Source organism: Gracilinanus agilis, chromosome 1 (genome assembly GCF_016433145.1).
Source record: "Gracilinanus agilis isolate LMUSP501 chromosome 1, AgileGrace, whole genome shotgun sequence".
Classification (NCBI taxonomy): Eukaryota; Metazoa; Chordata; class Mammalia; order Didelphimorphia; family Didelphidae; genus Gracilinanus; species Gracilinanus agilis.
In genome coordinates this window covers 186,413,004-186,427,325 of record NC_058130.1, presented here as the reverse complement: position 1 = coordinate 186,427,325, position 14,322 = coordinate 186,413,004, and the positions used below count along the sequence as shown (strand labels likewise).

Below are 14,322 nucleotides of genomic sequence, written 5' to 3'. Positions count from 1 at the left end.
TCTCTCTCTCTCTCTCTCTCTCTCTCTCTCTCTCTCTCTCTCTCTCTGTCTCTCTCTCTGTCTCTCTCTCTCTTTCTTCAAACATTGATTCTAAGACAGAAGAGCAGCAAGGGTTAGGCAATGGGTATAAAGAACTTGCCCTGAGTTCAGATTTGAACCCAGGACTTCCTATCTCTAGGCCTGACTCTCTATCCACTGAACCACCTAACTGCCTCAGAACCCAAGTTTCTTGACTTTATTTGAGATTCTTTCTTCTACATCATCCTAGTTCCCCATCCAATGTCCTTTCTTTTTAACTTGCTTCCTAAGGTGACTTTCATCTTTTTATAGCATTATAGCATTGAAAATATATACATATATATTTCCTATATATATTTTTTTCTTATACATATAGCATATATAGTTATAGCATTGGAGAAGGATGCCAAGGGGTCTTGATGACACAAAGTCTACTACAGAAGAGGAGGGTGAAATGCCTCATCTACATTGGCTACTTTTGAAATGAGATATAAATTATTTTTAGATGTCATTGTTTAAGTATGGCTTCATTGTGCTGTTCTTTGGAGGAAATAAATGTGCTCAGAATGCTTACACACATTCACTTATTAAAATATTTGGGAATATTTCTATGAGGGAACACTCTCTCCTTGATAACACGGGGAAAATAAACTATTTTAGTAGCCAGAATACTGCCCTGCTAGCCATTATCTATATGTTACTAATTCCTACTTTAATACAAATCCAATCTAATTATGAAAGGGAGTGTGATATAGCTAAAAGAATGCTGGATTTGAGGCAGCCAAATCCTGGCTACAGTTATGGCACAGTAGAAAGAATTTCAGGCTGGGAGACAAGAAATCTGCATTTTTAATTTTTTAGCTTTTCTACTAACTTGCTGTGTGATCTTGAGCAAGTTAGCTCACTTCAAGGGCCTCAGTTTCATCTGTAAAATTAGAGGATTGGGGCAGGTAGGTGGTATAGTAGAGTGTCAGATCTGGAGTCTGGAACACTCATCTCTGTGAGTTCAAATCTGGCCTCAGACACTTACTAGCTATATGACCCTGGGCAGATCATTCAACCCTGTTTGCCCTAAAATAAATAAATTAAAAGATTGCACTAGATGGCTTAGGAGATCCCTTTTTAAACTATAGGTCTAAGATCCTTTGACTCTGCTTTTCTGAGCTATAGTTTACTAATCTATATAAAATGAGAACATTTCATAGTACCAAGTTCTCAGACAATACGGTGATCAAATTAGATTTTGAAAGTCTTTCTATATAACCTTATAAATAATTTATAAACATTATATCAAAACAAGTTCCTTTTTTCATAGCAAATCTTGGAATATGAATTTCATGAAACAGAAATATTTCTAAATAACACAAAGGAAGTTTATTTCCTTCAAGCAGTATTTGATTTAAGAAAATCCAGCATACCAAGTGAATGTCACTATCATTCAGAAATGATTAATAGTGGGATTTGACCTATATTCTATATGGTTCTTGGGTTTTAAGCTATATGTATTTCAATTAACAAAGATTAATGAATTGCTTTAAAGGAGAAGGATACCCATGTGAGGATTTATAAATAAAACACAAAAGAGACATTAACAATCTAGTATGATTACTTTTAATATGCCCTACTTTCCTTTGTAACAATTTGTTACATCTGAAAATTCTGTTTTCAAAGTTTGATTCCTTTTAGCTATAATGAGAGCAGACTCTGGTCCACTCACCTTTACATTCAGAGATGCTTCTTGAGTGGAGATATTCAGTGGAACTACCAGTGGGGCAAAGTTTACACTCGAGTTGCCCTTCCTCATCTTGATAGGATCCAATCCAACAGCTTTCACAGACAGTGTGCTCCAGGGAATAATAGGTCCCCAAAGGACAATTAACTGTAGGTAGACAAAGCAGAACAACTGAAGATTAATTGCAGAATTTAGTGGATTACAACAATGGAATGTCCAATGGGATCTTTCATTCCAGAAATTCAAAGTGGTCAAACAACATTTCAGGCACTATTGTTTAGGAGAGAAATTTTTACTGCTTGTCATTTTCTTATCAGCCTGACCTTCTCAGATAGCTATTTCTGGAAATGGAAGCTCTCATCTATCTGTAATTGTACATGTCAGTGTTATGCTGACAAAGTTTAGGACTCAAAATATGGCTGCTAAGCACGGCCCTAGAATAAAAGAATGGCCTAAATGTTAGGAAAAACCTTGACTTCACAATAAGTAGGATATTTGCCCCATCCTGAAGATAAGGAGAAAATAGTGACTGGGTCAATTTTAGGTCAATTTAAATTCCAATATTCGACCTCTGCTCATCTTCTCCCCCGGAGGCAAAAAGGTCTTCAGCTACTTAAACTTTCCCCCTTATGTGATAAGAAACAGAAGTAGATTTTTTGAAGACTAATAAATGTTAGGGTATATGCATTCTGGTGAGTGACACAGGGTTAAAGGTAGTGAGTGGCGCATTTGTTCAACTCAAAGCATTTCTAAAGTTTGACTGGTTTGGAAAAGCAGATTTATTCCTCGCCTTTGAAGATATTGTTTACATTGGTAAATACCTCTTCAGTTTCCAGACTCAAGGACCCTACCATGGAAAAATGACTCAATTTTAGACCCTTTTTCCTTTACCTCCCTCCCACTTCAGGCTTTTGGATCTAGGGATGCTTAAGAGGTTTGAGATCAAAGTGCACTGACTCTTAAGATTATCTGAAGAGAGATGAGAACTAAAATCTCCTTGGGATTTTTAAGGCCCAGAGCTTAGAACCTTGAGGTTATTGCCAAGGCTACCCTGACCTTGATCCAAAGAATATGGGGTATAAGAAGGGGATTCAGACCAGCTCCTGGAAAAAGGCAAAGTATCAAACATCTTTTTTACTGATATTGCCACTTAATTGTTAAATTCTAAGCTTAGTGACCATCAGCAAAACCAACTACAAATTTAAATAAACAAAACAAAAACTGATAGTGCATAAACTCATAAATCCTAAATTGTCTAATTTTTTTAAAAATTGTGTATATAAATTAACAAAAACATCCTGTTTGTTCCCAAATTCCTCTCTGATCTTTTTCTAGATAAGTTTTGAGATTCTGCTAGTATTGCTATGATTATTGCAATTTGTTAAATAGTCGTAGTTTATGTGTATGTTATTTTGATGCTGTATCTTCACTCTCTCACTTCATATGTATTCTCATATTTCTTTATATTTTTCAAATTTTCCTTTTTTATATCATAGTAATGTTACATTATGTTTGTAAACACAGTTCATTCAGTCATTCCCTGAGCATTGAACTAGGATTCATGGTTGGTATCAGTTTTTTTAAACAGATTTTTTTCTATTGCTGTCAATAGTATTGTGAGTGTAGTAAAATTATTTAAAGGGTGTGCCTTTACAGCAAGTGTAGAAAAAGGGGGGTCCTCCATGTGCCCACAGAGAGTGCTCTGTGTGCCATCTTTGGCACTTGTGCCATAGGTTTGCCATCACTGGTCTATATTGTCATCCTGTTTTTCAAAATGAGTGCTCCAATTCTCCAGTAAAATAGTGACTTTATCTTCAAACTAATCCACACAGAATTTTATCACTTTTACTGAATATTTGATAAATTAATAATAAGAAAAATATGGGATCTCACAGTTATTTTAAATTGCATTCATTTGTTTATTAAAGTTTGAAAAGATTTTCCAGGGAGTTATTGACAATTTGTACTTCTCTTTGAAATTGCCCATTCATATATCTTTTGACTACCAATTCACTAAAGAATTTAATCCTAATGTTACAATTTCAAGTCTGTTCCTTATTGAGAGTGGATATTCAATCAGATAGGTTAGATTTTTATCAGTCTTACTTATGGTAAAGATTTCCACAATCCATTTATTCCCTCTATATGTATTACTTTTTGTTGGGCAAATCATTAATGATTTTTAAAATGTAACCAAATCCATTTATTCTATCTAGTTTGTTCAAATATAAAGAATTTTCTTTCCACAATTATGGCATCATTCTATTTTTTCTTGAAATTTTTTTCCTTTCATGATATTGATCCACTTCTAAATACTATATGGTATAAGATGTGGATTTTATTCTATTTTTTTACATTATACTATTAAATTTTAAGATTTTAATCAAGTAGTGATTCTTTATTTTCCTTTTATGAGGGATGCAAGAGTACAAATGAAGAAGGATGAATTCCTTCTTTCATTTCTTTTAGAGTGAGGTCGTACAGGTACTTCTTTTGGTAGGTGACCATTGTCCCAAATGTACTAAATACTATAATATTAAAGGACTTTTTCAATGATATCCATGGTCAATGAGATTGGTGTAACAATTCACACTGAAAAAAAACCAAATGGATGCTCAGACTGTGATGTAAAATTTTAGTGGTCATTAGACATGCTGCTGGACAATTTTACTCTATTACATATTTATTTAATATTTTGATGACTATTTTAACATAATTGATTTTCTTTGTAATCCTATGTATTTTATTTTGAGAAGAGGTCTACAGAAACAGAAATTTTTCTATGTTAAATGAGCTAGGCACAGTACTACAGAGGAGTAGTACTGTGCACTGAATTGTTTTCATGAAACTGCAAACATTTTTACTGACTCCAAGCTTCCTATATAGGAAGGCCCATCTTTTGAATGTAAGTATTTTACTGGTGGTGTTATATAGCAGCAAGTTCTGAAATACCACTGCCTCCAAACAACTAAAGATAAGCATTACACGATGTCAATGAAAAATAGAAAGGCACATGATATGTGTGAGTGGGCTACAATATTTTCCTTCCTAGCTGAATGGTGATTTTCTCCCCCTACCCTTACCTCTTACTTCCCCTCCCCCTGCCCTGTTAGCCTGGATCTCCTTTTCCACTCTTGATTCTTAGGTTTACTACCTCCTTTATATTAATCATTGGTCCTATCTCCAAGTCCAGCAGGGAGCTTTGGCTGTGTACATCTCTTAGATGAATATAGAGTCACCAATAACAATCTTTCCAGGAAGATGGAGGACCACTCAGCCTTACCATTTATCTGCCTTGTCACTGTGCTTCTGGGCCTTCACATCTATTGTATTTCTATGACTTTCAAAACTAGAACCTATGAATCCTTGACCCTTGCTGAATGTTCTTTTATGTATTGGAATGTGAAGTCTTTGAGAGCAGAGACTTTCTCATTCTTCTATTTTTATCTATGCCTAGTATAGTGCTCGGCATAGAGTAAGCACTCAGTGAAATATTTTTAAAAAAGGAATCTATTCAAAATACTTAAATTTTAAATGTACATTTTAAAAAATGCTTAGATTTTGAATCAAATCCTATATTTGTGAAGTTTATCATATTCAAACATTTTCTGGCATGACTCCTTTTTTTGTATAATAACATGGTGATATTCAAAAATGGTTTTATGTTCTTTTAAAATGTCACTTTTATCTGATTATTATATTTTTACTTTTTTATTTAAAATGTTTAAATATATTTATATTTTATTTTTATGTGATTTTTTTTGTTGTCTACTTTTTGGATTATCTCATCATTGTGGTTTTGAAGATTAAAAAACCAAGTTTCTGAGTAAATTGATATGTGGTTTTTCCATGATGAAATTCTAAAAATTTGGCCAATTTGCAAGCTTTCCTTTATTTTCAGCATTTCTGTGAATTGCTTCCTTCTCTGCGATTCTATTAAATCTTTTATTTTTCATTTCTTGGGGGAAAGCAACTTTCTAAAAAGGTTTTTCTTGGGGCAGCTGGGTAGCTCAGTGGAGTGAGAGTCAGGCCTAGAGTCAGGAGGTCCTAGGTTCAAACCTGGCCTCAGCCACTTCCCAGCTATGTGACCCTGGGCAAGTCACTTGACCCCCATTGCCCACCCTTACCACTCTTCCACCTATGAGACAATACACTGAAGTACAAGGGTTTAAAAAAATAAATTAAAAAGGTTTTCTTTAATCATTCCTTCAGTTCCATTACTTTTGTCTTCATCATTTCTCAATTGAATAGCTTTCTGGGATTATTTTTCTGGCTCTAGTGTTCCTTTCACCATTTTGTCCTTCAGTAAAATAATTTTACATTTCATTGAATCAATTGTTGTGTTTAGATTCTATAGATGTACTTAAACTGTTTGAATTTATCAACTTATCCTTAAATTCCTCAGACATATGTAATTTCTTCTTTTATTAAAAGAAGAAAAAATTTAAAATTTCACTTTTGTCTCTAATTCCTTTAGTGTTGCTATGACTCATTTTAATTTTTTCTTGAGAAATTTCTAGCTTTGTTTTGATGTTATTTAAGCACATTTTTCTTCTGGAGTTTTTGCCTTCTTGTAATTTATGATTCTTTCCCCAGTCTCCCATAACTTCTCTTTTATTTTCTCACTTCTTGGAATGAGTTTTAAGTCTTCTTTTGAAGATTTTGGGTCATTCTGTTTCTTTTTGTTGTTTTTTTTTTTCTATCACTGTTTTGGGGGAGGTAGTTTCCTTCGCATCATATAACCATCTTTCCTGAAATCTGATAACTGATTTTTAGGAATATATATTAGACCAACTAGCATGAGGTTTCACAAGGTGGTAAAAGCATAATGTGTTTGCAGAAGGTATGCAGAAATCAAACAAACAGGCATGCATTGACTCGGTAGTATAGTGGAAGATTATCTACAAGTTATAGCTTTAGTATGAAATAGGCCACAATGCACACTTAGTTCCTTTATTTTGGAACTGATTCTGAAAGTCATGAGATTGAAGAATAATTAACACAACTTAATTTTGAAATTCTCTAAATGTAAATTAACAACAAAATTGCTTCCTTAGTCTGATTCCTTGTGGTATATGGAAGGAAAAGTTTAAGAGACAGAGGACCTGGATTTCAAATCCTGTTCTATTACAAACTTCTAGATTTTGACCAAATCACTTCATTTCTCTGGGCCTCTGTTGTCTCATCTGCCTAATTATAGGAGTAAGATGATTTCCAAGGATCCTTTTAACTCTAATTCCTATGATCCATGAATAGTCACAAACCCTATTGTGACAATGGAAAAGCAAAGACATTTTACATGTACTGGTTGGTTTAGATGAAACAAGGGCATCTTACCACACATTCGTCCTCTTAGCACTGAGCCTGGTCTGCAGAAGAGAAAGGCCTTTTCTGTTTCCAATGAATTGCTGTCAGCTACAACCATCTCAGATGCAAGCTGAAAAGTATACATGGGTTCCTTATTGAGAGTCCTTTTGAGCCGGTTGGTGATTGTCTCTAAAGTCTTTAGGAGTCGTTGCTGGTTTTCCAATTCCAGGGTATCATTTCTCTGATCAGGCAAAGGTACACTTGCTGAGATAAAGGAAAGAAAAGTACACCTGATATTTCATAAACTGTAATAACTGGTTCTCACTAAAAAGAAAATTCTTTTTAAAACTCCAAAGGTATTTGAACATGAGTAAAAGAAAACAAACACCACATATATGTGTAACGCTAGTCTAAGAAAAATGAATCATTTTTTTGCACAATGGTACAAAACTCCCAGTGGCTTGTATGGGATTCTCTTATTACAAAACACAAAATCACCCTCAAATTTCTTTATTTTAAAAATATGCCTGAGCTCATCAGGTCAAGATAAAATCTATTTGTAGCACTAAAGTTGTTCAAAGTAGACTCATGAAATTCAAGGGACGTTATTCTCAGTTAATTCTTAGATCCAGTGGTTGTTTTTTCTTTTTTAATTTGACAGCAAAATGAAGTGACAAGGAAAAGTCATCTATTTGTGAGAACTTTAAATAATGCTCAATTAAAAAAAAACTTCTTCATTACCTGTTATGTTAAATATTAACTTAATTTTATGGTCGGATGTTGAAGTGCTAAGTTTTTCATGTCTTTTGACCCGAGAACTTTGAGTTTTACCAGTCCCTGTGGTGACAGGCTTCTGAGGCTGCTCTTGAATGACATCCATGAAGTCTTCATAGGAATAATCCACTTTATTGGCCACACCCCAACCACCTGGTCCTGGGCAGGTGATACAAGAAGACACAAACATTTGATAAATGTCTGGTTGAGTCTTGACTTTGATACTTTTCTTCTCTCTCTCTCTCTCTCTCTCTCTCTCTCTCTCTCTCTCTCTCTCTCTCTCTCTCTAGTTTGGCAGTCAGTTTATCTTTTTTAATTTAATTTTATTGATTAAGAAAAATTTTCTATAGTTACATGATTCATGTTCTTTCCTTCCCCTCCTCTCACCGCCTTCCCATAGCCAACATACTATTTCTTTGGGTTTTACATATGTCACTGATCAAGACCTATTTCCATATTATTGATATTTGTACTAGGGTGATCCTTTAGAGTCCACATCCCCAATCATACCCCATTGAACCATGTGAGCAAGCAGTTGTTTTTCTTCTGTATTTCTACTCCCACAGGTCTTTCTCTGGATGTGGATAGCATTCTTTTTCATACTGACTTTGATACTTTTTAAATATGTTATGTGACCTTTTGAAAAGTCATCTAATTACTCAGATTTAGATTCCTTTTCTGTAAAATGGGATTAATAAATATTTGTAGCAGCTCCCTTACAGAACACAGAGTGCTGTGAGGATTAAATGAGACAATGGATATAAAAATTATTTTTACTTGTAAAATACCTTTTAAAAAAACTCTTTCCTTCTGTCTTAAAATCTATACTTAATATGGATTCTAAGGGAGGAGAGCAGGGCAATTTAGATTGTGACTTTCCCAGGGTCACATGCTATACCTGAGGACACATTTGACTCAGGTCCTCTCAACTCCAGGCCTGAAGCTCTACCCACTGTGGTACCTAGCTGCCCAAAAATACATCATCTTGGTGAGTATTACCAAGAGAAAAAGTGCCCTGCTTTGGGTTTTCATTGTTGTCCCTACAGAAATGGGCTAGCTTTTGTTTTCCTACAAAACAGGATATAAGCTCCTTGAGGGCAGGGACATCCTTACTTTTTTCCTTTATCCCTTCTTTATCCACTTCAGCACAGTGTCTGGAACAAAAGTTAATAAATGATTGCTGATTTATTGACTAGCAAAACATTTCGAGGTTGAGAGGATGACACTATTTCTGTTACTTCCAGGCCTTAAACTCTTTTAAGTGATTGCCAACCATTATGGCAAGAATTACTCCCAGCTGTAATTACTGGCTCAGCCAGCAATCGAATTCTCACAGCAGAGGGAAAGGGGAAAGGAAGAGAGAGAGCAAGAGAGAGATCTGAGAAGAATATTTGCCTTGCTCCATAGATAAATGAATAAAATTCACTTTAAGTTGGAAGAGAATGTGAGGAAACAAAATTAAAGTCTTTTTTTCTAGTCTCAATGAATAGCCTCCCTGCTTCTTTAGAATATTACTACTTAATTTAAATTAAATAAATATCTATATCTATATATAAAATTTAACAGGGGACATATGCATAAATGAGCAATCAGGACTAGGTGACCTCAAAGATCCCTTTTAGTTATAAGGCTTTTGTAGTATTATAGTGTACAAGATAAATTAGGCCTGGGTTAAAAACCTACATTAGAGACTTCTAGCTCACTTTCTCTCTCTCTCTCTCTCTCTCTCTCTCTCTCTCTCTCTCTCTCTCTNTCTAGCTCACTCTCTCTCTCTCTCTCTCTCTCTCTCTCTCTCTCTCTCTCTCTCTCTGGCTCTTTCTCTGGCTCTGTCTCTATCTCTCTCGTACTAATAGTACTAAGCCTAGTTACCTACCAAGATCTCTAGTCTTAAGAATGATAATTAAATGTAGTTTGAGTATCTAAAAGCATCAACAGATGAATGTTAATTTTTTTTTGAGAAATAGCAATGAGAAGAGGGTTATTATGGTGAATAGATAAGGATAACTAATATCATCAGACACAAAGCTTTAGATATACAATTGTAAGCAGTTCTCATATAATGATGAAGCAAAATAAACAGTACTGACATTTTATTTATGCCATTAGTTTGCTTAAGCCAGCCTCTTTCTTTATTTCCCCCAGAAATAGTATAAAGTTGAACTTCAAAGTAGCCTTCACTGAATTATTATAGCTTATGCTAATTTGTAGTATCCAAATTAGCAAAATATATTAAAATTGGAAAATTAACTTTTCTATTCAAATGGGTTCTTTCCTTTAGAGCAGTGCTTCCCAAACTTTTTTGGCCTACCGCCCCCTTTCCAAAAAAAAAGTATTACTTAGCGCCCCCTGAAAATTATGAAACTATTTATTGAACTCAGAATAGAATGTAATACAAAAAAAAGTGTGGCCATCACTGCTCCTCTGGATCGCTGCTGCACCCACCAGGGGGTGGTAGTGCCCACTTTGGGAATCACTGCTTTAGAGGAAAGAAAAGAAAAAATTGAGAAGTTAGAGGGAAAGAAAAAGTAAAAGCAAGAGAACAAAAGAGAAAGACGAAAAAAGAAACTTTGCTTTCAAAGGAAATAAAGCTTAATTAAAATACCGATAAAGGCTATTTTGCCCATTTCAGTTGAGAACTCGATCTCAAAAGTGATCAGCAGTTTCAGCCTCCTTAGTAGCAGGGATTATAGGTATGTACAACTACATAGGATCTGGGCTATATTTTCTTACTTTCTTTTTATTTTCTGGTCTATACTTTCAAGGATGCCTTCTTATGATTGAAAATTAATCTTGGGTACAAAGAGATTATATTTCACTTTCTAATGGGTTGTCTACTCTAACTCACATAATTTAAAAATCATAACATGTCTTCATTTTTCTTCCTTAAAAGTCATTAGATAACACTTTTAATCTGTTTAGTATTAAATTATAAAGCAGAGTTTACATTTTTTCCCTATTGAACCTCTCTGTTGTCTAATTTTATACTCAATAAATATTTCTTGAATGAACCATATAGTATGCCTAACTTCTTGATCAATAAATTCTCCTCTGTGCTTCATATTTGAAAACTGGTGATACTAAATAGATTTTGTGGAATTACAATATTTAATTACCAATTGCAAAGCCATTTTCATAGTCATAGTTATATTCTAGGCAGTGTTTTTGTGTCCGGTCCTCCAGTCTGCAGTCAATATCATCAGCATCATTACAAAATGATGGGACCTAGAAAAACCCCAAATGAAGAAGTTGTAAATCCAATCTCAATATCAAACTATCTCTTCTATATATTTATCTTATCATATATTGAATTCATTACAATTTAACCTTCTTAGACTTGTGACTGACAAACAACAATTTAATTTCTCTCCTCCCTCCACTCCAACTGCTTTGGTTTTTGTACATACTCTTAAAGACTGAAGTAGTCATTCAAGGAGCATTTATTAAAGCCTTACTATTTGCCAGGCACTGGGATTACAATGAAAGGCAAACCAGTCCCTGTCCATAAAGCATTTACACTTTAATGGGAGAAGTGAACATAAAAAACTTACAGGGAAAAATAGAGGTAATTTCAGAAGTAAGTCACTAAAAGTGGGGTGGGGTAAGGGGACAGGAAAGGCCATCTGTAGAAAATCAGATTTAAATTAAGACTTTTTTTAAACCCTTACTTTCTGGACTAGAAATAATTCTAAGACAAAAGGGCAAAGACTAGGCAAAGAGGGGTAAATGACTTTCCTAGGGTAACTCAGTTTGGAAAAGTCCGAGACCAGATTTAAATCCAGGTCCTCCTGACTCCAGGCCTGGCTCTCTATTCATGTAACTGGTTCCTAAATTGAGTGTTGAAGGAATCCAGAGAAGCCAGGAGACAGAGATTAAGAGACAGTGCATTCCATCAATGTTTGTATTACTTAATTTGGGATTTTGATGAGTTTACACTGTTGCCTTCTCAAATGCAGATAGGTACTAATTTAGTTTCTAAGGATTTTATTTACTGATTTTCTCCCCTTAAATTCAAGAGTGTTAGTAATCTTGCATCTCTTATTTTGAACATATTTTACATAGACTAAAAATAAACTGATAAGCTTTTGTTAAATGCTTACTTCCACGGCACTGTGGAAGATGCCCATGTGATGTCATTCCTGTTTTCTCTACCAACTTAAAATATACTTGGAGAGACTGCTGTTCTCTAGTCCATCCATGTCCAACTCTTTGTGACCTCATCTGGGGATTTCTTTTTTTTTTAAACCCTTAACCTTCCGTCTTGGAGTCAATACTCTATGTTTGGCTCCAAGGCAGAAGATTGGTAAGGGAAGGCAATGGGGGTCAAGTGATTTGCCCAGGGTCACACAGCTGGGAAGTGTCTGAGGTCAGATTTGAACCTAGGACTTCCTATCTCTAGGCCTGACTCTCAATCCACTGAGCTACCCAGCTGCCCCCTGGGGATTTCTTGACAGAAATCCTGGAGTGGTTTGCTATTTTCTTCTCTAATTCATTTTATAGATGAAGAAATTTAGGCAAATAAGGTTAAATGAATTGCTCAAAAGTTACATAGCTAGTAACTGTCTGAAGCTACATTTGAACTCAGGAAGATCAGTCTCCCTGACTCCAGGTCTGGCATTTTATCCATTAGGTCGCTTAGATACCCCTAAAGAAACTAACTTTCTCTATTTTTTCTGAACAGGTGATGTTGTTTTAAATGAGAATTTATAATCTGAAAAATGTCTAGGAAGCTGATTTCCATGAGAAAACAAATAAAACCCACTCTAGTTTATTATCTTGGGATGTATGTGTCTTTTTTTTAACTCTTACTTTCTGTCCTAGTAACAACTCTAAGACAGAAGGGCAAGGGCTAGGCAAATGGGGTTAAGTGACTTACCTAGAGTCACACAGCTAGGAAGTATCTAAGTTAAAATTTGAACCCAGGATTCCAGACTTGGTGCTCTATCCACTATGCCACCTGACTGCCCCTGTCTATGGGTTTTAAGTAAACCATTTCACAAAATAAAATCTTCTATAGGAAGCCTATTCTATTCCTTCTAGTTGCTAGTACCACCTAAAAATTATCCCTCTGGAAATTACTCAGCATATAGATTATATACATTTAGTATTTGCTCTTCATTTTTTTTGTTGCCTCTCTTCCTTCTATAACAGAATATAAGCTTGTTGAGGGTAGGAATAATATAATTTTTTTTCTTTGTGACTCCAGTGATTAGTATAACATCTGGCCCATAATGGGTGCTTAAAATATGACTGATGAGTGAATGAATGAAATTCCTCAAATTCAATATTCATGATAAAACTTATGCTTAGCAACAAGTAGCACAACTGAAGGGAAAGAAAATTTCAGAGCAATTACTCAAAATGTAGACTACCAAGTAAAATTCAAAAAACTTTGTTGTGAAAAAAGTCTTGATAATATCTTTCAAACAACTAAAAGAAAAAGAAATAAAGGAATACTACTAACCTACCATTTCACCAAGAGTAGTCTCAAAAGCTTTAGAAAAGTTTTTGAGGAGATCATTATTATCACAGCATGTTGTTTTGTAGAGCATCTCAAACGACTTGAATCCATGATTTGCAAAGCGATTTACTAGAAAATATAAGGAGAAAGCAGTTTCTGTTTGTCAGTGATTTTCTAATGGAAGGTTTTTTAACGTCAGATAAACTCTGATATGGAGAAGTTTATGGGAAATGACTTGAACTTAATGCTTCACTTTTCACATTGTTCTTTACAAAAACCAGAGATGCCACTTAAGAAGCATTCGGAAATAAACACAGAGTGACACAAAATTGCAGAGTTACCTAGTGATAAGAGTTTGATTTCCAGAATTCAAGAGTTTCAACCTCCCAATCACCAGAACACTTCTAGAAGTTACAAGAAGTAAGTTCTGCAGGTTTTTCATGATATATCGACTTGGCTTGTTGAGTAAGCTAAGAATAGGTCATAAATATTATTTTTCTTAACACTGTGCAAAATGATCTTTCCAGGGTGCATCTTCTGTGTTTATTCTTTCCTTGTCTTAAATGACTGTGTCTTGCTCCTGAATGCATCCAGGCTTAGAGGTTATCTTGTATGTTTAAGAGGTTCAGAGACCTTGGCTCTTCTGTTGAGGCTTGCTGCACTTTGAGAGGAGTCCCTAACAATCACTCCTTTGTTCTTGAAGCAGATGACCACTGGCCTGAGGATGAACCCTATCCATAGCACAGCTTGTCAGAAGACACAGATTATGAGAAGCAGAACTGAGGTTAAATTTGAAATGCCTGACAACCTGCCTTATGCTATTTAAAAAAAAAACAAAAAACCTCTTACCTTCTGTCTTAGAATCAACACTAAGTATTGGTTCCAAGTAAGGAGAGCAGTGATGGCTAGGTAATTGGGGTGGCAATTGGGGTGAAATGACTTGCCCAGGGTCACATAGCTAGCAAGTGTGTGAGGTCAGGTTTGAACCCAGGACCTCTCATTTCCAGATATGGCTCACTATTCACTGAGCCAC

At 35.0% G+C, this 14,322-nt stretch overlaps 1 protein-coding gene across 1 annotated transcript in view; it reads right to left on the bottom strand.

Annotated features, from left to right (window-relative positions):
* Positions 1-14,322, bottom strand: part of SVEP1 (sushi, von Willebrand factor type A, EGF and pentraxin domain containing 1) — a 350,045-nt gene that overhangs the window by 138,163 nt on the left and 197,560 nt on the right. The window contains exons 13-17 of the mRNA XM_044678439.1: positions 13,297-13,418; positions 10,945-11,053; positions 7,799-7,990; positions 7,088-7,321; positions 1,736-1,897 (exon numbers count right to left, since the gene is read on the bottom strand). Of these exons, the coding sequence (XP_044534374.1) occupies positions 1,736-1,897; positions 7,088-7,321; positions 7,799-7,990; positions 10,945-11,053; positions 13,297-13,418 (819 nt within the window). The remainder of the gene's footprint in view (positions 1-1,735; positions 1,898-7,087; positions 7,322-7,798; positions 7,991-10,944; positions 11,054-13,296; positions 13,419-14,322) is intronic.